This window comes from Ranitomeya variabilis, chromosome 4 (assembly GCF_051348905.1).
Source record: "Ranitomeya variabilis isolate aRanVar5 chromosome 4, aRanVar5.hap1, whole genome shotgun sequence".
NCBI classification, from domain to species: domain Eukaryota; kingdom Metazoa; phylum Chordata; class Amphibia; order Anura; family Dendrobatidae; genus Ranitomeya; species Ranitomeya variabilis.
The window spans coordinates 176,031,521-176,053,995 of record NC_135235.1 but is presented as its reverse complement, the minus strand read 5'-3'; the positions used below and the strand labels follow the sequence as shown (position 1 = coordinate 176,053,995).

Here is a 22,475-nt window from a genome sequence, read left to right as displayed (position 1 = left end):
TGTGAAACACCTGAAGGGTTAATAAACTTCTTGAATGTGGTTTTGAGCACCTTGAGGTGTGCAGTTTTTAGAATGGTGTCACACTTGGGTATTTTCTATCATATAGACCCCTCAAAATGACTTCAAATGAGATGTGGTCCCTAAAAAAAAAAATGGTGTTGTAAAAATGAGAAATTTCTGGTCAAATTTTAACCCTTATAACTCCCTAACAAAAAAAATTTTGGTTCCAAAATTGTGCTGATGTAAAGTAGACATGTGGGAAATGTTACTTATTAAGTATTTTGCGTGACATATGTCTGTGATTTAAGGGCATAAAAATTCAAAGTTGGAAAATTGCAAAATTTTCTAAATTTTCGCCAAATTTCCGTTTTTTTCACAAATAAACGCAAGTTATATAGAATAAATTTTACCACTAAGATGAAGTACAATATGTCACGAGAAAATGTCAGAATCGCCAACATCCGTCAAAACGTTCCAGAGTTATAGCCTCATAAAGGGACAGTGGTCAGAATTGTAAAAATTGGCCCGGTCATTAACGTGCAAACCACCCTCGGGGCTTAAGGGGTTAATAGAATGGTCTCGGATCATACCACCCAAATTAAACGTCATTGGGAAATGGACAATAAATTGAGGAGTAGGGGTATTCCAAACAAAATTCTGGGTTCCATCAGTCATAAATCACTTCCAAACAAAATTCTGGGTTCCATCAGTCATAAATCACAGTCCTTGGGTAGACGACCCAAATTACAACGGTTGGCCTATGTGAATACTTTTCACCCCTTTAACCATCAAATTAACCAATGCCTCCTGAGACATTGGAATATTCTTCAGAGAGCTTACCCTCAAGTTCCTGAGTTTATCACCAAACCTATTCTCTGCAATAAGAGATCACAGAATATCAAAAAACTATTTGGTACGGGCAGATGTAGGCCCATCTAAAGAACAAAAACAGAGATTTTTTTTACCTCTCCACGTAATGGCACTTTCCCGTGTTTAAACTGCCTACAATGTTCTAATATTTCAAAAGGGTGACTCATTTACGCATCCTAGATCAGGACGTAGGTACCCAATTAGGGGTCATTTCACTTGTGACTCCTCGTATGTCGTCTACCTAATTAAATGCCCTTGCGGTCTCGGATATGTTGGTGTGACCACCCAGCATATCCGAGACCGTATTTCCCAGCATAAATCCACAGTACGTTGTGGACGCACATTACTCCCTATTCCGGCTCATTTTCTAGAACATAAGCATCAGGTCACCCAATTGAAATACCAAATCATTGATCACGTACCCATTATGAGAAGAGGCGGAGATCGCATCAAAAAATTGAAGGAACGCGAAGCGTTCTGGATTTATACTTTACAGACCCTATCCCCCCTGGGATTAAATAGGGAATATGAGGTTTCACACTAATTACTAATAACCTTTTATGCAACGATGTCATTGTATCCTCATCCTCAGATTACCTTTCCTTTAGGCTCCTGTTATGTATTTATATATGCATATAAGTGTTTTGGTTTTTGTTTGTTGCTGCTTTTCTTTCCCCTTTTTCCCCCCTCTTCTTTTTTTCCCCTCTTCCCCCTTTTTTTCTCCTTTTTCCTTTTTACTTCATTCCCCTTTGTAGCCGGTTTCCCACTCCTCTTTACTGCCTAATACTTATGTTATTAACACACATATAATTGTGTAGTCACTTTAAATCTCATATGTACCCTTTATACCGCAGCACGCAGGAGCAGATGAACTTACCGTATTTTCCGGAGTATAAGACGACTTTTTAACCCCTGAAAATCTTCTTAAAAGTCGGGGGTCGTCTTGTACGCCGGGTGTATATGGTGGGTGGGGGGGGGGTGGGGGGGGGGGGGGGAATGGTCCCGAAGACGAAGAGGGGGCGTCTCACAGTAAAGTTTGAGTGGAGTATGCCCCATTACCTCATTGTAGCTGCAGCGTCAGCGTGGGGTGCTGGGGAGCGGCGGCGGCTGCTCCTCTTTGTGCCGCGTGGGTGCTGTGGGGCGGCGGCTCCTCTTCGTGCAGCGTCGGGGCTCTGTGCTGTGGGGTGGCGGCGTATCTTGCATGCAGAGTCAGTCGGGACTCCTCCGGCATCTCCTCAAAGCCCGGAGGCACCGGCAGCTCCATTGCTGCGATGCGGTGGCCTCCGGGAAAATGGCCGCTGGGGGAGGCGCATGCTCAGATTCAGATCTCGTCCCGAGATCTCGGGAGACGAGATCTGAATCTGAGCATGCGCCGCCCCCAGCTGCCATTTTTCCAGAGACCACCGCATCGCAGCAATGGAGCTGCTGATGCCTCCGGGCCTTGAGGAGATGCCGGAGGAGCCCCGACTGACTCTGCATGCAAGATACTCTGCAAGATACGCCGCCGCCGCCCCACAGCACAGAGCCCCGACGCTGCACGAAGAGGAGCCGCCGCCCCACAGCACCCACGCGGCACAAAGAGGAGCAGCCGCCGCCGCTCCCCAGCACCCCACGCTGACGATGCAGCTACAATGAGGTAATGGAGCATACTCCACTCACACTTTCCTGTGAGACGCCCCCTCTTCGTCATCGGGACCACTCCCCTCCCCAAAAGGCACATTAGTCACCGGCCCTATAAGACGATATACAGCGTATAAGACCACCCCCGACTTTTAAGAAGATTTTATATTTTAACTGGAAAAGTTGGGGGGTCGTCTTATACGCCCAGTCGTCTTATACGCCAGAAAATACGGTACTTCTTCATCAAACGGCCCGGACGCATGCGCACTACCACTTCGGACCAGCACTCCGCAACATTCGGCAGTCTCTGGCTTACGCGTGCGCAATACCGACTTCACTTTAAACTCATAACCCGGAAGTCCTTGGTTCCTGCACGGACACAGCTATGTGATCTTGATACCTTTTTCAGGTATATGGGTATTTACCGATCGATCACCTTAATCGGTCTGTTATATTGATATGCTTACCTTCTGTTGACATTTTTTATAGTGGGATGCCATACTGCTTACCCATATAGGAACTTATATTAGTAAAGTATCAATTCATTTATTTTACTTAGTTATGCCCTACACATATGGACTTACCTTATAATTCCCTAATGGTTTTCCTTCTCTTGGGACCTGAGCTTCTCTTTATCTTGGGTGTAATAATGCACTAGATATATCTTTCAAATGTTATGTAAATCGTACATCTCTTTTCGTGACCAGAATGGTCTGTTTTTTTCCCTTATTTCCTTTTCCTTCTTTCTTTGGATTATCATTTATGCCACAACATATGTTATAGATGTCTTATTTCTCTATGTTTCAGAAAACAGACATAACTTGAAAAAGGCACAATAAGCCGAAACGTTGTGTAAATAGTCTGTAAACAGCCTTTATTCATATCATCATCACCTGTGGCATCATATATGAGAATCATTGAGAATAATTGATGATAAAAATAATCACATGAACTAATTTCTTTGAGTGCCGGAGTTCATCGAAGTTTATGAGAAATATTTTCCTGTCATTTTACCTAAAATAAGCAAAGACTCCTGGAAAAACTGATCATCCAATTCAAGAGAGCTTTAATGGGAAACAAAGAAGTATCACTTTAAAATAAGTCCAAACACTGAAAAAGGAGAAGTGGAATGCAAAGCGTTTAGTTACCATGCGATGGTCCAAAACCCCAAAAGGAAGAGGTGAATGGTGGTTGTCTTGGCTGTACAGACTCTTGCTCACCACCTGGATGTGAGCCTGCTGCCTCATCTGCTCTGCCGACTTCACACCGAAGCAGATATGGCTTCTAGAGACAAAAAGGATAGTAAAAGAAATCAATTAAGGATTGGTAGGGTGAATATTATATTCTGGTAGCTGGTTAGAAAATATTGCTCTCTCTTTCTTCTGGTATTTTTCCCCCAAAGATGACAATATAACCCCTTTACTTAAAAAATAAATAAATAAATCCCTTGACTAGAACTGCACTGCTAACTACAGACCAGTCTATAATCTTCCCTTCATCTTTAAATTTCTGAAGTGCCTGATCCACTCCTGTCTAATCCGCTATCTCTCAGACCACGCTCTACTTGACCCTCTACAATCTGGTCTTCGTTCTTTACATTCTACTGAATCTGCCCTCACTAAACTCTCTAATGACTTACTAACAGCAAAATTCAATGGTCCTTACTCCATGCGGATTCTCCTGGATATCTCTGCTGCATTCGACACTGTGGATCACCATGCTCCACTCTGTCAGGTCAACCCGTAGAAGCGCAACAGCGCAAAACGGCTGTCACTCACATACTCCATCTCCTCTTCATGTTTTAACTGTTTGTGTTTCTACAATAAAGCATGGATTTCTAGACTGACGAGTGCCACCTCTGCTTTTTACATACTTGGACTTTAGTACTGTGTTTCCTCTTGGTGAGCACCCAACATCTCAGGTTACATACCTGCAGCAGTATTAAAAGGGAATCTGTCACCCGAAAAATCGTATATGTCCAGCGCCTCCTAGCTTTATACGATGACGTCCTCTCAACAGGGCAGACACAGCATGACTGTGCCGAAGCCGTGGCAGGAAGACAAGAAGAGGACATCATCGTATGAAGCTAGGAGGCGCCGGACACAGACCGCAACGCCCATCAGACCGGACCGCACCGGGACCGCCCCTGGGTGAGTATAATAACCTGTTTTTCTTACCTTTCAGGTTACATCGAGGGCTTATCTACAGCATTACAGAATGCTGTAGATAAGCCCCTGATGCCAGTGGCCTTCTCATATTCGATTTTTGGGGCGACAGATTTCCTTTAAACACCGAGCTGGGCTATTGTGGTTCTAGTGGTGTGGATCACTTTTTTTTTTCCTTTCATTGTGGAAGACTTATGATTCCCTCTGATGCACGCGCTGTGTGGATTTGTTGGTTTAAGAGTGTAGATCGGAGGGTATGTACAGTGGGGGAAATAAGTATTTAATCCCTTGAAGATTTTGTAAGTTTGCCCACTGACAAAAACATGAACAGTGTATACTTTTAAGGGTAGGTTAATTTTAACATTGAGAGATAGAATATCAAAAATAAAATCCAGAAAATCACATTCATCTTAATATATACTTACCTTGTAATGTCTTCACATCCTGTTCAGTCCGGATCCCAGAATTCCAAGTGGCGGAAGTTCACCGACCTCCATATTGGGACACCCAAGTGATGGGTGTCTCAATATGGAAACTGCTGGTGGTACCAGCCTCTAGCGCTGTACCACCAGTGGAACACCCTTGCACCACACACACACACACACTGTACATGGCGTACGCAGCCTTTTGCGCGGTACCACCAGCGGAACACGGTCGCGAACACACCGCCGTCGGGATCAGCCAAATGATTTACTGATCGCTGCCATCTTTGTACAGGAGGAGCACATGCAGTTTTAATGTGACAGCCGCTATCTGTCTGCACAAAGATGGCGGTGGTCTGATTTACAGGGGTGAGAGACAGAGCACAGGGGGGAGACAGCTCATACAGGACAGCACATGAGGGGAGAACACAGGAAGGAGAGAGACAGCAGAATAGGGGGATAGCACATGGGGTAGATAGGTCAAAGCAGAGAGCACAGACGGGAGAAGTCAGCACATGGGGAAAGAGGGTGGATAGATGGGTGAGCACCAGGGCTGTGTTGTCGTTGAGTCAGAGCCTATTTTGGTGGAGTCGGATTTATGGAAATTGAGGCGTTGGAGGTTTGGCTTACCAACTCCACAGCCCTGGTGAGCACATGGGGGTGGAAGAGATTCTCAATGCTGCAAAGCCTGCTCCCATCGTGACATTACCACCCTCCCAATGAGATAGCATCTGGCCTCCATCTAGTAAATTACATACATTTGCATTTTGCAAAGAGAAATAAGTATTTGATCCCTCTGGCAAACAAGACTTAATACTAGGTGGCAAAACACTTGTTGGCAAGCACAGCAGGCAGACTTTTTTTGTAGTCGATTATGAGGTTTCCGCACATGTCAGGAGGAATTTTGGTCCACTTGTCTTTGCAGATCATCTCGAAATCATTAAGATTTTGAGGCTGTTGCTTGGCAACTCGGAGCTTCAACTCCATCCATAAGTTTTCTATGGGATTAAAGTCTGGAGACTGGCTAGGCCACTCCATGACCTTAATGTGCTTCTTTTTTAGCTATTCCTTTTTTGCCTTGGCTGTAAGTTTTGGATCATTGTCTTGCTGGAAGACCCAGCCACGACCCATTTTTAATGTCCTAGTGGAAGGAAGAAGGTTGTCACTCAGGATTTTATGGTACGTCTCCATCCTTTCTCCCATTGACGCGGTGAAGTAGTCTTGTGCCCTTAGCAGAGAAACACCCGCAAAACATAATGTTTCCACCTCCATGCTTGACAGTGGGGATGGTGTTCTTTGGGTCATTGGCAGCATTTAACTAAACTCGCGTGTTTGGAGGAAATGTCAAAGATCTCAATTTTTGTCTCATCTAACCACAGCACCTTCTCCCAATCACTCACAGAATCACCCAGGTGTTCATTGGCAAACTTTAAACGGGCCTGCACATGTGCCTTCTTGAGCAGGTGGACCTTGTGGGCACTGCAGGATTTTAAACCTTTACGGAGTAATGTTACCAATGGTTTTTTTCATGACTGTGGTCCCAGGTGCCTTGAGATCATTAACAAGTGGCCCTCATTAACAAGTGGCCCCTATCCCCCCCCCCCCCCCCCCGAGTAATTTTAGGCTGATTTCTCATCTTCCTCATGATCAATGATACCCCACGAGATGAGGTTTTGCATGGTGCCCTTGATCCATGTCGATTGACAGTCATTTTGCTGTTCTGTCATTTGCTTACTATTGCAGCAACAGTTGTCTCCTTCTCACCCAGCATCTTACTCATGGTTTTCATCATAAAAGGGTTGAAGCACCAAAATCGAAAGCCCTTTCACCAGCATCAAGGTACTAAATTATTAGTACTGCAGCCTCTACTTTCAAATAAAGAGCGGTGCAAAGACAGGAAACAAAAAGAGTTTCACTATAATGTAAATGAAAAGAAAGTCAGCACTCAACCTTCTTTTCGCGCCAAACGTTCGTTGTCCGTTATGTCTCTCTATATGGAATTACTACACCTGCTGCTAGCACTTTTTTGCCATTTGTCCAATATAATGAAAATTAAAAAAGGACTTTCTTCAAAAAGAAGGGTGAGTGCTGACTTTTAGTTTACATTACTTATGGGTTTGCAGCCCATTCCAGCTCTGTGCAGGTCTATGATCTTGTCCCTGACATCCTTATAAAGCTCTTTGGTCTTGCCCATGTTGTAGAGGTTAGAGTCTGACTGATTAATTCAGTCTGTGGACAGGAGTCTTTTATAAAGGTGAATGTAAGACAGCTGTCTGATGTAGGTAAGGAGTTGATTAGGAGCGTCAAACTGGTCTGTAGGAGCCAGAACTCTTACTGGTTGGTAGGGGATAAAATACTTATTTCTCACTGCAAAATGCAAATACAGTTATACAATTTATACAATGTGATTTTCTGGATTTTATTTTTGATATTCTATCTTTCAATGTTAAAATTAACCTACCCTTAAAATTATAGACTGTTCATGTCTTTGTCAGTGGGCAAACTTACAAAATCAGCAAGGGATCAAATACTTATCTCCCCCACTGTACATACCCTCGGCCAGTGGGTGAAGCCTCTCTCTCCATACAATTGTATGAAGCAAGGTTGTGGCCTCTAGTCAGCCATGCTCACGGGCCGTTGGCATCACTGGTCGGGGAGCGGCCTTGGCTCAATACAAGTGAATAGAGCGAGGCCACGCCCACTAGCTGGGAGTATGTATAACTCATACATACCCTCCATTCCCCAGTCTGTAACCTGTGAATCCCAGCAGCACAAGGAGCGTATGCTGGGGGGATTCATGCGTCTGCAGTCACACAGACCCATTAAACCTGAGGACTGAAAGGAGTACAAACACCAATGTGACCCACACAGATGCCAAGATTGGGACTCTGACTGAACCAGTGCACATAAAGCACATTCATTCTCTATGGGACTGCCAGAAATACAGTGTAGCTCCATTCCAATTGGGTTGATCAGAACCTGTTCTTGGGACTGGTGGGGTTCAAATTGCAAAATATTATCTAGGTTTTAGAAAAGTCATACATTTAATGTTGGAGTACCCCTATAAATGAACATGAGCTGGCGAGGAGCTGATAACCAGCAGATGAAATCACTGGGAACCAAATAACTGTTGGGGAGAAGCTGCCGGTGACCATACAAATGAATGGTATTCCTATGTGCTGGTCATCTCAGCATGACAGCTGTATGCAAGGAGAAAACCCGCAGTGGAATGCAGCATCAACAATCAGATAAGCTGCGGAAATTTCTACAAAGAAGGCAAATGGCTAGCATATGACATATCACACATCAAGTCTCAGCTACAAATGGGGGTTTCCAGGTTTCCAACAGTAGATGATCTAATGATTAGACATATGGACAGAAGGGCCCTGATGAGACAACCTCTTTAAGGACTGGACATATGGACAGAGAGGTGCCATGATGTGAAAACCCAATTAAAAACTGTTCTCTTGGTTATGAAACTTTGGTGACAACTAATATGGTACCAAATATTCATCCCACAATAAGTTGTCAGACACCCTGAGGAAGAAGGACTGTGTTTCCTTCTAAACACGACAGTTTGTGGCCGCACCAAGGTCCCGCTGCTTCGCTAAGGGTATGTGCACATGATCAGGAGTTGGCATTGCTTTGGAAGCAGAACATATCCGCTGAGTCCAAAGCGCTGCCGTCTATTGAACGCAGGTGATTCCGCATGTGTTCACTGAACTGTGCGGAGTCACCGCATCCTATACATTGTATAGATGACATTTATTTTGCGTAGGCTCGCGTCTCCATAAGATAAAGAGACGTGCTGAGGTATCTCCGCAGGCACCGGTGCACGAACAGTGGAGATGGGATTTCTTGAAATCCCATCCACTATGCTGTAACATCTGGCCGCTGAGGGTTGGGCACTGCAGAATCATGCAGCCCCCAACCTGCAGCGTTCACTGATTGTTTACTGGAAATCATAGCCATTGAAGACTAAGTGTCTCAGTTATCTGGATACGTGTACCAACAGCGCTGCCTATACCCTGTGCATTAGAACCAAGCGTGTCTCTCTGTGGTGGATCAGGGGACACTTCGTGACTATTGCTCCCCTAAATCTATCATCAGTTCCACTGCATTAGGCTAGGTTCACATTTGCGGTTGAGTCCGCAGTGTTTCGTGCGCTAACGCATGCCAACGCGTTTTATCTGCATCAACTTATGCATGACGGATAAAAAAACTCAACATTGCATGCGTTCGCTTTTTTTATACGCATGCATTTGTTATGAAAAAAAATTTCAAGAATTTCCTTGACACAAGCCACGCCCAATGGGCGTGGCTCATGTGATTTCTGTATATAGACCCTCCCTTGTGCAAATGCAAGTGAATGCATGTCCTTGTGTTCCCACAGACTGTAATGCGTTGTTTTGACGCACTCCTTCCACAAGCACATGGCGGCAGAAATTTGAAGCCAAAAAAATTCAAACATGGTGCGCTAGCCACGCACCACGAAAATACACATGCGTAAGCAAACGTGGGCGAACGCATGCACCTGCGCCTACAATGATAAAGATATGAAATCACGGCGCATGCGGATGTATGCGTCAGACACAACCACAAATGTGAAAGCAGCGCTACAGTGGAGACAAGGCCCGTATCGTCTGCACACCATAGAATATATAGGGATACCCCAGCACAGTCCGGCCGGCAGGCTACACACAGAGCCCGTCTTACTACCAGCAGCTTCACTCCAGGGCTTCTTTTCTCGTTTTCAGCAATATCTGAACAGAGACAATACGTAATTGGTACTACAAATGCCAGCATGCCCTCCTTGCACACTTTCTAGCCAGCACCTAGAGAACCGCAGCCATGTGCCCAGTCTCCATGCAGCAGCCTGCCTACCGCCCCTCACGGTCACTCACATCTTCTTCGCCACATCAGTTTCCCTGAATTGCTCCTTCATCCTGACGCCCTGAGTCCTCTCCGCCACGAGTGATTTCCCACTGAGTGTTGCTTAGAGACGCCACTTCCGGTAACCTTTCACCTCGCTATAGAGTTAAGCAGTGCAGGACGCGAGGTCTCAGAAACGCACAGCGACACCGTCCGGCCGGTGTGTAGACTGCAATGGATGAGGCTATGACGTGGGCGTATTTCACAGTCCTAATATATATATATTATATCCGCGGACAGCCGGTCATATACGGACGCTGTAATAGTGGACCCGGCCTTACGGGATCTAGGAGCACAGCATGGGCCGCCTCCATCAGTCCCATAGCCTGAACAGAACAGACTCATGAATGCCCAAGTGAGGCTACGGCCACTGCTGTGCTTGGCTGCGGAACATGCGGGGAGACACTTTCACCTACACTAATTCGGCATTTTTCAGTGATTTTGTTTTCTCTTTCCATACGGTTCCTTTAAATGGGCGTACTCAGGGTCGATGATTGATGGCCCTTCCAACCAATGCTTGTGCCGCGCTCAGGTGCCTGAAACCACGCCCACTTCCTGTGAATCTTACCAGAGGATTGGCTGAAGAAATTTCGGTCTTTCTTTCCTTCCTCCCTACGAGACACGGTCCCAAGATGGTGAGTGTCGGCGCTGTATGTGTAGAATCTGTGGAATATCCGCGCCATCCTGCCTCAGGCACCGAGGAGCGTGTGATGTGCGGCTCCCTCGGCAGGAGCGCGGCTGCTGGCGGGATATTCGTGCGGGCACGTCCAGAGAGCTCCGGATAACCGCCCTGCTGTGGGCCCGTGTGGCGGCTGCTCTGGGTGTGCGGACTGGCCCGGGAGCACGGTAACTCTGGGCGGTGGCCTTCCCCAGGGCAGCGGTACCACGGGATCTGGCCATACCTGTGTCCCCGCCGGACCGAGGCCGCGGCGCTAGGCATGAGTACGGCCTGGGAAACGTTCACTAAAGGGGTCCCTGGATGGAGCCGGTTAGGATGGCTGGGGTCTGACCTGTGGGAGCAGGGGGTTGCCTGGTAAAAGCCCCATGGGCAGTAAGTCGGGTAGAATGTGCCCATCCGTTATTAGCAATGATTGCAGGCCCCTGGCTATGGACACGTGATAACCTATTAACCCCTTCAAGCATACATAACCTTTAAGGTCTAAACCTTAGTGTGGACACAGCCTTAGAGGGCTGCAGTAATTGGCCACGAAACCGTGCTGCGGGCGGTACCACGTGTGGGCCCATGGCACTGCGCGCTCCTGATCTCCCAGCCATTTGATTAGCTAGGCTGGTGCTGACTGTTGTGTCCATCTGCCGCAATGATATTACACTAGCCTGGCTGATCAAGAGTCGGGAGGTAAGGGGATTCGCAGTGCTTGCATCCAGCGGCCACAGATTACGGACCTGGCCCATGATTGATTCTCCCATCTCTATAGCTCAGCAATAAGAAAGTACCACCGAGCTGAGGAGCGATGTCTGCAGGGAACTGTCTTTACACCTTAAGCTCAGTGGTTATCACAGTGAACCTTTAGGATTTCTACCCCTTTAATATTGCCATAGAAGTCAATCATGCCACGTATTGTCATGGTTTCCATTCATTTCTAGCTCGCCCTGTGAGGCCTAGCAGCTGGCCACATCAGGATACTTACTAATCATAGAAAAGAGTTGGAAGACAATAGAAGTTTACTTTTTTTTTTTTCTTTTAGAACGACAGCGTCACTATTAGAACTCGGAAGTTCATGACCAACCGGCTGCTTCAAAGGAAGCAAATGGTAAGTGGCTCTGCTCCTACAGCCCTGTCTCTAGCTGCTTAGGAGAGATGTATATGGCCTTGGCTGCATTCTTGCCTTACTTTGGGAGGGTGGGGTAATTACCTTAGACTGTTGCATTAGTTGCAAGAATTTTTATTCTAATCTGTATGTTGTGCTTCTTGCCGTTAGGTCATAGATGTCCTTCATCCGGGGAAAGCTACTGTCCCTAAGACCGAAATCAGGGAGAAGCTGGCAAAAATGTACAAGACTACCCCAGATGTGATCTTCGTCTTCGGTTTCAGGACTCACTTTGGTGGTGGGAAAACTACCGGCTTTGGAATGATTTACGACTCTCTAGACTATGCTAAGAAGAACGAACCCAAACACAGACTGGCCAGGGTAAGTGTCAGTAGTGGTGAAAGCTGTGTCTTTCTCCAAAAACTGTGTTTATGGATATATTCACAAAGGGTATGTGCACAAGTTCAGAATTTGCAGAAGAAAACTGCAAGTACTGGAGTGTTGGTAGGAAAAACGCTGCAGAAAATACAAGAGTTTTTTCCCCCACCCCACGATTTATTTAAAGTGGTGAAAAGCACTAAAAGAATTGGCAGATTTGAAACTGTTGAAAAATTTGAGTGAAAAATTGTACCCTGTACAACTGCTGCCGAAAAACTTCTACACCAATTAGCCAGATGTGGATGGGGGAAAAATATTGTTTGGTCCTCTGCTCATCTCTGCACATCCTGGTGCTCCTGCAATGTCCTCTCGTACGACTGCTGACAACCTTTTTGTAAGCGAATCTATCACCAAGTTTTTTCATACCAATCTTAGAGCATCATAATATAGAGACAGACCTGATAAGTGACTTAGGCTACTTACTTTCGCCGGATCCGTTTTTTTTGAAATTTAGCTGGATTTAGCCTGACAGCGAAAACCTGATGTCTGATCCGGGCGCCAGATTCATTGTTTCACACCTCCGTTTCATGTGTTTTTGACCGATTCTGTCACTGTGTTTTTTTTTTTTTTGTTTTTGTTTTTTCTGCTGGACAAAAAAAACGTTGCAGTGGACGTTTTCTCCGTCTACCGGAAACGACTATTTGGACGGATCCGGAAAAAAACGGATGAAACGTCTGGCCATCAGGCACAATCCGGCGCTAATACAACTCTATGTGAAAAAAAATGGATCCGGCGTTAAAAAAAAGATAAAGATCCGTTTTTTCAAAAAATTGCCTGATTGTGCCTGAAACAAAAAGCCTGATGTGTGAAAGTAGCCTTACTGGGCTAACTGCTAGTTTTGAAAAAAGTCTTTTATCTGATGTAGTTCTACTGAGCTCTCTGAAGGCCCCGTCACACTTAGCGACGCTAAAGCGATCCCGACAACGATACGACCTGTCAGGGATCGGTGCTGCGTCGCTATGTGGTCGCTGGTGAGATGTCAAACAGTGAGATCTTCCCAACGACGCAGCAGCGATGCGGCGACCTGTAGCGACCTGTACAACGATGTCGTTGTGACCCTGTCACATGGCAGCTATTATTATGACGATTCAGACCTCGATGAGGGACGTCCTGTGTGACGTTGTAGTCACACAGGCGTGCATTTGCGTTGCCTTTTCCGCGCCCATTCAGTTCCGATTGGTGGTCGCTACTGCGTTTTGATTGGTGGCGGCCTTGCCTTATGAGGCGACACAATAGCCCTACCGTTCACAACATATAGGTGTCAGAAGAACCGTTGAAGAATAGATAAATCGAAGAGGAGTCGCAGGCCGGAGAACTCTACAACGATCTGCAAACCACCACGCGGTCAGGAACAAAGGATGTAAGCGCTACTATGTCGCCTTCTGTTGAAGGCATGACCGCCAATCAGAACGCAGTAGCGACCACCAATCGGAGGGGTGCGGAAAAGGCAACGCAAATGCACGCCTATGTGTCGGTGTCTGAGTCGTCAACGAGGTCGTTGGTAAGGTGTCAAACACAGCGATGTGTGCTACCCAGCGGGACCTCAACGATCAAAAAAAAGGTCCAGGCCATTCCGACACCACCAGCGATCTCACAGCAGGGGCCTGGTCGCTGGTACGTGTCACACATAGCGAGATCGCTACTGAGGTCGCTGTTGTGTCACAAAACTTGTGACTCAGCAGCGATCTCGCTAGCGACCTCGCTTAGTGTGACGGGGGCTTGAATGCTTCTCAGCTTTCTGTAGTCAATCTGTAATGGGCTGGAGTTATACAGAGCTCTGAATATGAAGGACTACATGGCAACACATTTACTAGTCTAGTGATAACCTGCTTATAAATCAGTGATATTAATCACTAGAGGACAAGTAAACCCACTACCATGTAGTCCTCCATACTCATGATCTCTATAACCCTGCCCCTACTACTGATTGGCAGCTTTCTGTATAAAATCTGTGGTGTGAGCGGGGGTTATGCAAAGCTCCGCATTCAGAGAACTGGTAGATCTGCAGCAGAGAAAACAAGGATTTTATCAAAACTGCAGAAAGCATCCCACTAAGTGACACATCAATGGCAGCATTGTTTCTTCCCCCCATATAATGCTGGGCTAGCGAAAACCTGCTGCCAGATCCACTTTAATGCACAACTGGTCTCTAACTCCACGTTTTGCCTTTTGAGTAGGATTCCCATCATTCATATGTACTAAGGCTACGTTCACATTTGCGGTCAGCGCCGCAGCGTCGCCGCATGCGTCATGCGCCCCTATATTTAACATGGGGGCGCATGGACATGCGTCGCACTTGCGTTTTGCGCCGCATGCGTCACTGCGGCGCCCGCGTCCGGGCGCAGAGGACGCAGCAAGTTGCATTTTTGCTGCGTCCAAAATCAATGAAAAAAAGGACGCATGCGGCGCAAAACGCAGCGTTGTGCATGCGTTTTGCTGCGTTTTTGTTTGCGTTGTGCGTTGCGGCGCACAATGCAAATGTGAACGTAGCCTAATATAGATATTTAATTTTTTAGAGCAGAGGTCTTTTCCCCAAGAAAACATGCCTGCTTTTATCGCACAGGAACCAGGGCATTATACGTATTATAAGATGAGATGCCCACATGCATTACAGATATTCACTTTTTTGCACCTAACGTGTAACAGTTTCCTATAAGTTGGATAACTTTGATATACTTCTTATAGCATGGTCTCTATGAGAAGAAAAAGACTTCAAGAAAACAGCGTAAAGAAAGGAAGAACAGAATGAAGAAGGTCAGGGGTACAGCCAAAGCTACCGTGGGTGCTGGTAAAAAGGTAAGTGTAAAGCACAGTAGTTTGTAGTGTCTCTTTAAATGTCATGGGTTCGCACTAGTAACTTTTAAAAATTTCTCTTGTCCTTCTCTCCCCTGTTGTACAGAAGGTAACATTTCCTGTAGAGGATTAGTATGTAGTCTGTCAGATTATACTATTTGCTTTACTTCATAAAAATGTAGCGAGGAGAACCCATTGACGTTTAATACCAGTATTGTCTATTCGATTCTGAACCTAAAGTGCAATAACTCGAGTACGATGGCGCTCTGAATCTGACAATGGCGAGGCAAATGTCCTCTTCTGCACTCTTCCTCTGACTGTTCACTTTCTTTTAACAGTCAAGACCCTGAAATGTCTTTCTGCTTCCTTGGGGGCTACTTAAAATACTTGTCAGCCATTCAGATCTCGAAACCAGACTTGCTTAATTAGTAGTAGTGCTAGGCTACTTGGCTAGATTTAGCGCTTGCGTGTTTCCCCGATACTCAGCTGTGTGCTGGAATACTGTCTTACCCATTCACTGTTTTAGTATGCCTTACAGCTCTTGGAGGAATTGTCACAAGTTCTCCTTTGCTGACCTCTAATGTAAAGAAGCTACTTTCTGTCTTGAATTTTAAGTTTGACTTTGTTCACCTTTTTTCTTTATTCCCAAGTGGTGCATTCTTGGTTCTCGCATGACATTGGGGTACATTACCGCTTAAAAAGTTTCTGCTGCAGATTGCATTGCAAGATTGGCATCAGTTATACTCTGATTTCACTTAACATTGTAAAGGATGGAATCCTTGCTGAGAAATCCACCACGTAAAATGACATACTGCTGAAAAATTGTATTGCGTGTCAATTCTCAAATCTAATTCAGTTTGCTTCTAATATAATACTTAGCGGATTTTTGACTGTAAATCCAATCCGGCAATCTGCAGCGTACAAGCAATGTGTGAACATGCCCTTATTTGTCCTGCTGGCTCATATCTTGGCTAAGCCAAGCTAAGCTGTTATTGTATAGTGGGTAAGACTATGTGCCCATGTTGCGGAAAAATCCGCACACGAATCCGCAACGTTTTTAAAAAATCATCAGGTAAAGCGCACTGCGTTTTACCTGCGGATTTCACATGCGGTTTTACACCTGCGGATTCCTATTCAGGAGCAGGTGTAAAACTCTGTGGAATCCGCACAAAGAATTGACATGCTGCGGAAAATACAACGCTGCGGTTCCGCGCAGTATTTTCCGCAACATGTGCACTGCAGATTTGGTTTTCCATAGGTTTACAATGGTACTGTAAACCGCATGGAAAACTGCTGCGAATCCGCAAAGTGTGCACATAGCCTAATACGAAGCAAATGACTTGTGAGGATTCATTAAGACTATTAGCTGCTTTCTTATTTAGCAAGACTTAATTTCTGGCTATAGTTTTGTATGTTGTAACTTGACACTTTCTGCCTTTTTTATTCCACATTTTCTTGGCATTCTTCAGAAATGAAGTGATCAGCAGGTATAGTGATTGCATGAGTGTGCTATTCTCACCTCGCACTTCATACCGTCCCATTTTAGGTTTGCATTGGACTACTGGGTCATAATCCCTTTGCCTGTGTTAATATCACAGGCTTTACATGTCCTGACTGTCAGAAGGACATTGTCATTGTACACCACATACTTTAGGAACATAATTGTTTGATGCTTGCAATGTTCATATATACGTTAATTTTAGAACAAATGTGTACATTTTCAGGTTCCCCAAGTCTTAAGCTGGTGCCATAAAACAGCGTGTAACTGCAGCAGTGCTGAGCGCCTGCAATCTTATAACGGATTCTTAACGCTTAACCCCTTTCTGACCTCGGACGGCATAGTACGTCCGAGGTCAGAAGCCCCGCTTTGATGCGGGATCCGGCGGTGAGCCCGCATCAAAGCCGGGACATGTCAGCTGTTTTGAACAGCTGACGTGCCCGCAATGGGCGCGGGCAGAATCGCGATCTGCCCGCGCCTATTAACTAGTTAAATGCCGCTGTCAAACGCAGACAGCGGCATTTAACTACCGCATCCGGCCTCCCATAGGGGTGGAGCCGCATATTCATCACTGTAATGAGCGGCACCACGTGACCGCTCATACAGGAAGAAGCTGCGGCGCTGAGAGGAAGCATCGAGGGAGCTGGGTGAGTATTTTATTTCCAGCGGGCGGGCGCACAGGGGGTGGGAGGGGGTTGGTTACAGGGAACTTTATTTCAACCACAAAAAAAATAAATAAAAAAAACAATGAATTTTCATTCCTTCTCTCCAGCGAACACTGCTGGAGAGAAGAAATGAATGGCGGCTTCAGCAACACGCTGGGGGGACAGCGCTTACTGTAGCGCTGTCTCCTGCACGGCACATGGACAGCTTAGAGTACGGCACTAAATAATTCTCATATGCTTGCATTAAAAATTCCCTACCATTCTCTCAACTACGCTATCAGCGTTGAAATAGAGGCACTCAATACCTTATAGAGTACTGACCATATGTTGAATAATGAAATTGCTGAGCCGGGCAGATGAAAGCTCAGTCGGCCAACATAGTTTTGCGTCACCACATACACTCTCTCAGGGCCCTAAGAATGCATGTTCACCCAAACCTGCGTTGGGCAGGGTTGCAGAAGTGGGATTTTCATGTGTCCAGCTGAGCAACTTCCTGCTCCAATAAAAGGTCGGTACTCTTATATTAAGTGCCACTTATTTTTTTTTTATTTTTTTTCTCCCTTGCATTATAATATAATTCTCACTGAGTTGACCACCACTACCTGTGTTTCCTTTTCTACCTGCCTTGGGGAGTGTTAAACCCCTTTTTACTGAAGCCTGTTCTCACCTTCCTGACCCCCCCCCCCCCCCCCCCCCATTTAATTTGGAGGATTATAGCCCTTCTGCAATTTATGTACAGATGTGGTGACTATTTTGACTTTGTGTGTGTTTTACAGAAACCAAAAGCAGTGGATGCTGTGGAGTGAAAAATTGCAAACTCTAGTAGTGCCCAGCTCATGCTTTTGGAGACATGCACCTGTAAATTAGGCTGGCTGTCACCAGTACAGAATTTGGCGAGTTTCTTTTGGGGGACGAGGAGCCATTTCACTTTTCCAGAGCCTCTATGCTACCAGTAATGTGGAAGCCCTATATTTCCAATGACAGGTGTTGGACTTGAGTGGGAGACTTGTTTTTTTTTGTTTTTTTTTTTTTTTTTTGATTGAGTGGAAGCTTTTGTTGGGAACATTTTACATAACATTTGCAATCACATTTGTTAGGTTCTCTACGCTGAGCACTTACATCGGGGTTTCCATCTAAATCTCTTTGTGATGTGATTCAGATGAAACCCCTGAGAAATCCATTCACTATGAGGCAGCAGAGTTACTCTGGACTCCGTCTGGCTTCTTTTCAGCGGTGTCCTATTCAGAAGTGCTCAAAAATGTGTCCGACAGCACTTTTATGCAATCATAAAAAGATGGACACCGCTGGATCACAGGTCCTATGGGGTCCATAGTGGCTCTATCTGCCTCATTATGGGGGATTCTGTCTGAATCACATATTTCAGAGATTTACATGGAAACTCCAGTGTAAGCACTCGGTGCAGAGCGCAGGATAAATGTGAGCTGAGCCTTACTGCAATCTTTGGGAGGCAGAATGAAAAAATCAACAGCATGTGAACAATTGGTTTTATTTATTTTTTTTATACCGTTCTTCATTCGGTATAAGTGATTTGGCGACTTTATTCTTCGGGCCAGATTTATATCCGGTTTTTATGTTTGGCTGCTGTCGCACACTAAAAAATGCTTTTTATTGCAAAAACAAGTATTTGCATCTCTATATTTTGACATTTTTTCCATATTTCTGCCATCAGTCATGTAATAGCTTGTTATTTGCGGGGCGAGTTGTCGTGTGTTTTTTTTTTTTTTTTTTAATTGGTACAGTTTTCCGCTGGCGCCTCATCAGGAGCATGCCCAGGCACTGTACGGAGGTCATACAGGCACGTGGAGGCCACACACACTACTGAGCATCATTTCCTTGTCTTAAGGCATTTCCACTGAACTTGGATCAGCCTGTGTAACTTCATTCTCCACTTTGATTTTGAGCATCATTCCAACTCCAGACCTCCGTGGGATATTAGTTTAAAAAAGATATGGTATATGCATTTATAGAATTTAGACAACATATGCTATATTTACACTGGACTGCATTATACACACGCACAAGCTTGCATGTTTGCCTACGTATATCTAAAAGTGGCTGAGTTGCACTACCTAAGCAATGTCTGTGGGTTGTAGACACCGCCTCATGTTACTGTACAATACTACAAGGGGCGAGTGCAGTGACATAATGGAAAAGTGACCAAAGCAGCAGGCAAAAAGGATGAGAACGGAGAGTTGGTCTGTTGTCACCACCTGCAGAACCACACTGTACTGTCTTGCCAATTGCCTATCGTTACTACCTGTTAGTTCAGTTTGCAAAACCGCAGGATAAATTGATTCACAATTGGTGTTTCATACCTGGACAGGTTCACTTCACAGAAGTGTGATTGACTTGGAGTTACATTGTGTTTAAGTGTTCCCTTTATTTTTTGAGGTGTGTGTATATTATAGTAAAAATAATAAGGGGTAGTATGGGGTTATTTGTAACTTAGTGCAGAGGATGAAGAAGCAATGTAGATTTAATGCATGTTATATGCCTTTTCTTAATATTTCTGCTTTACATAATAGGTTGTTGGGTTGTAATACCTTTTTTTGTTTTTGTTCCCTGATATGGAAATAAAATCTTAAACCCTTTTAACCCCTTCCAACATCGGGTGTAATAGTACGCCGATGTCGGACTCCCTCCCTTTGATGTGGGCTCAGGCGCTGAGTCCACATCTTTCTGGGGACATGTCAGCTGTTTTGAACAGCTGACATGTGCCCGCAATAACCGTTCCCAGGATGCATTGCGAAATTACCCAGATGCCTTAGCGGTCTCGCAAGACCGCTAAGTCTTCTGGGTAATTTCGCAAAGCATCTCTGGTAATGGAAGATGGTGGCAGCGTCGAGCGCATCGTCGGACTACGGAGAGTGAGTATAGCAGTTTTTTTTATTATTTTTAACATTAGATCTTTTTACTATTAACGCTGCATAGGCAGCATCAATAGTAAAAATTTGGGGACACACAGGGTTAATAGCAGCGGTAACGTTACCCGCGGCATAGCGCGGTACGTTACCGCTGGCATTAACCCTGTGTGAGCGGTGAGTGGAGGGGAGTATGCGGGCGCCGGGCACTGACTGCAGGGGAGTAGGGAGGGACTAATCGGACTGTGCCCGTCGCTGATTGGTCGCAGCAGCCATGACAGGCAGCTGGTGAGACCAATCAGCGACGCGGCATTTCCGTGACTGAAGTTATTTGGTATATGGCCCAACAATAGCATGTTCGCATGTGTTCTCCCTCAATCTGTCAATGCACCGTCTTCATTTTAGGTTTATTTTTAGTTTACTAAACGTGTAGCTGCAGTGCCTGCTAACTTTTTGCTTGTGTTTGCAATATGTCAGATGTTCTTGGATCAATGACTCATAACAGGTTCTAGATTTCATTTTTTTTCTCCGAAAGCATGTATTTGGGGCTTAAAATAATTTTTTTTATAAGTTTCATTAAAAATGTTAGTTTGCCTTTTGAAGCCCGTGTGCAAGTAAAAAATGGCCCCTAAAGCTGGTCCCGTTTTTAATAGGAGTATTGCATTCCTGTACTATTCTATTGCAAATGGAGTATTGTGCGGTCTCTAATTCTAGCCCAAGGCAATGCTGTCATGTCCATAGTCCTTTTAAACCCCTTAATTACTCCTGATAAGTCTTTTTACAGACCTGAGATATAAGAGAATAGCATTCCCACACAGGTGACAATCCAGTAGCTGTACACTATAGTTGGCAACTTGCTGCATCCGCCACGATCAGCGCTGGCACCATCCATATGTTTAACCCGTTAGATGCTGCTGTCAAAAGTGATTAGATTATATAAATGGCTAACAGAGTGTTGGGTCTTCCTATTTATTACCATTGGCACCCAGAGATCATGGCTGTGTTGTCCTGATGTTTGCCATGGCAATTCACGGCACCTGAATGGTTAATTAACTACCTGACCGCAGTTTTCAGTATGTAATGGGTTGCTGTTTTTAAAATGTTATAACTTTTGGGGGTTTTCCAATATATAGGACCCTCAAAGTCACTTCAAACCTGGATTGGTCTCAAAAACATAAGTTTTGTAAATTTCTTTGAAAAAATGAAAAATGACTGCTACATTTTAAACTTACTAAAATACAAATACCGTAAAATAGCATATTACAAAGTGGTTCTGATGTAAAGCAAACATGAGGGAACTGTTATTTATTAATGTCTTTCTGCGCTATGACGATCTGGATTAAAGGGATAATCATTCAAGGTTTGAAAAATGTGTGTGTATATGTGTGTGATATATTTATTATTTTTTTTTTTTTTTCTCTCTCTATAGCTATCTGGTCGCTCAGGGGTTAAATTTATTTTGATTTTAAACTTTATTTTCCTTCTTTTTTTTTTCTTACAGAAGGATTAAAGGATCCAAAGATTCTCTGTATGAAGATTGTACCTCAGTTGTGGACCTTGTAATAAAATGTATAAAAATTGATGTCCTTGTATTGTTTGTTTACTTATACCAGGCCTGCACAACATGCGTCCCGCAAAGCTTTCCAGGATTTGGATGTGACTGCTGCTCCTTCCTGTATTCGCGTCTTTAGACATAAATACATGTGAACACTCTAGCGCCAGGACTGGTGCAGAGGAGCACGTCAGTCCTGACTGGCAGCGGCACTGGTCCTGGCACCACGAAGCCGCAGAATAAATGTTCTATCATTGTCGGGGGGGGGGGGGGGCAGTGGGGATATTGTGTTTTGGTATTTTGCTGTGTGTGTTTTGCGAAGGATGTGAACATCTTGTTAAAAATAAGGTATGTGGAGGTAATTGTTTTTGTGGTTCTTGTATGGTCCACAGTCTCATGAACAGTATTTCCTGACATTTGCAATGTGTGTGTATATATAGTACAGACCAAAAGTTTGGACACACCTTATCATTTTAAAGATTTTTCTGTGTTTTCCGGACTATGAAAATTGTACATTCACACTGAAGGCACCAAAACTATGAATTAACACATGTGGAATTATCTACATAATTTCAGTTGTTTCACACTTTTTTGTTATGTCTTATATTCTAGGTTCTTGAAAGGCAAGGACTTATACCTATATCTCACCAGTTGGGAATATCGGACTCTTCAAGTTATGGCAAGCCCTTTAGACCAGAGGTGTCAAACTGCATTCCTCGAGGGCCGCCAGCAGGTCATGTTTTCAGGATTTCCTTAGCATTCCACAAGGTGCTGGAATCATTCTGTGCAGGTGATTAAATTATCACCTGTGCAATACAAGGAAATCCTGAAAACATGACCTGTTGGCGGCTCTCGAGGAATGCAGTTTG

The 22,475-nt window shown here is 44.8% G+C and overlaps 2 protein-coding genes across 4 annotated transcripts in view; one reads left to right on the top strand and one right to left on the bottom strand.

Annotated features, from left to right (window-relative positions):
- The window catches only part of POLR3A (RNA polymerase III subunit A), a 259,739-nt gene extending 249,539 nt beyond the window's left edge, over positions 1-10,200 (bottom strand). Inside the window, exons 1-2 of the mRNA XM_077259406.1 lie at positions 9,982-10,200; positions 3,639-3,774 (exon numbers count right to left, since the gene is read on the bottom strand). Of these exons, the coding sequence (XP_077115521.1) occupies positions 3,639-3,774; positions 9,982-10,022 (177 nt within the window). The 5' untranslated portion in view covers positions 10,023-10,200. The remainder of the gene's footprint in view (positions 1-3,638; positions 3,775-9,981) is intronic.
- A 291-nt stretch (positions 10,201-10,491) lies between these two features.
- On the top strand, positions 10,492-21,636 carry RPS24 (ribosomal protein S24). Of its 3 annotated transcripts, XM_077259409.1 has the most exons (6): positions 10,492-10,644; positions 11,716-11,781; positions 11,950-12,159; positions 14,902-15,012; positions 16,479-16,496; positions 21,556-21,636. In XM_077259409.1, exons 1-5 carry the CDS (start codon positions 10,507-10,509, stop codon positions 16,482-16,484), a joined length of 531 nt encoding a protein of 176 aa, XP_077115524.1. In that variant the 5' UTR covers positions 10,492-10,506; the 3' UTR covers positions 16,485-16,496; positions 21,556-21,636. The 3 variants fall into 3 exon arrangements, with proteins under 3 accessions (XP_077115524.1, XP_077115522.1, XP_077115525.1); XM_077259407.1 differs by lacking the exon at positions 16,479-16,496; XM_077259410.1 differs by lacking the exons at positions 10,492-10,644; positions 16,479-16,496 and adding an exon at positions 10,974-10,997.
- The last annotated feature ends 839 nt before the right edge of the window (positions 21,637-22,475 follow it).

Excerpts from the sequence above, each read along its gene's own strand:
- RPS24 (XM_077259407.1), top strand. The coding sequence starts at position 10,507 with ATGGCCCTTCCAACCAATGCTTGTGCCGCGCTCAGGTGCCTGAAACCA. Across the intron at positions 11,782-11,949 it reads TGCTTCAAAGGAAGCAAATG|GTCATAGATGTCCTTCATCC; the intron begins GTAAGTGGCTCT and ends TCTTGCCGTTAG. Across the intron at positions 12,160-14,901 it reads CCAAACACAGACTGGCCAGG|CATGGTCTCTATGAGAAGAA; the intron begins GTAAGTGTCAGT and ends TACTTCTTATAG.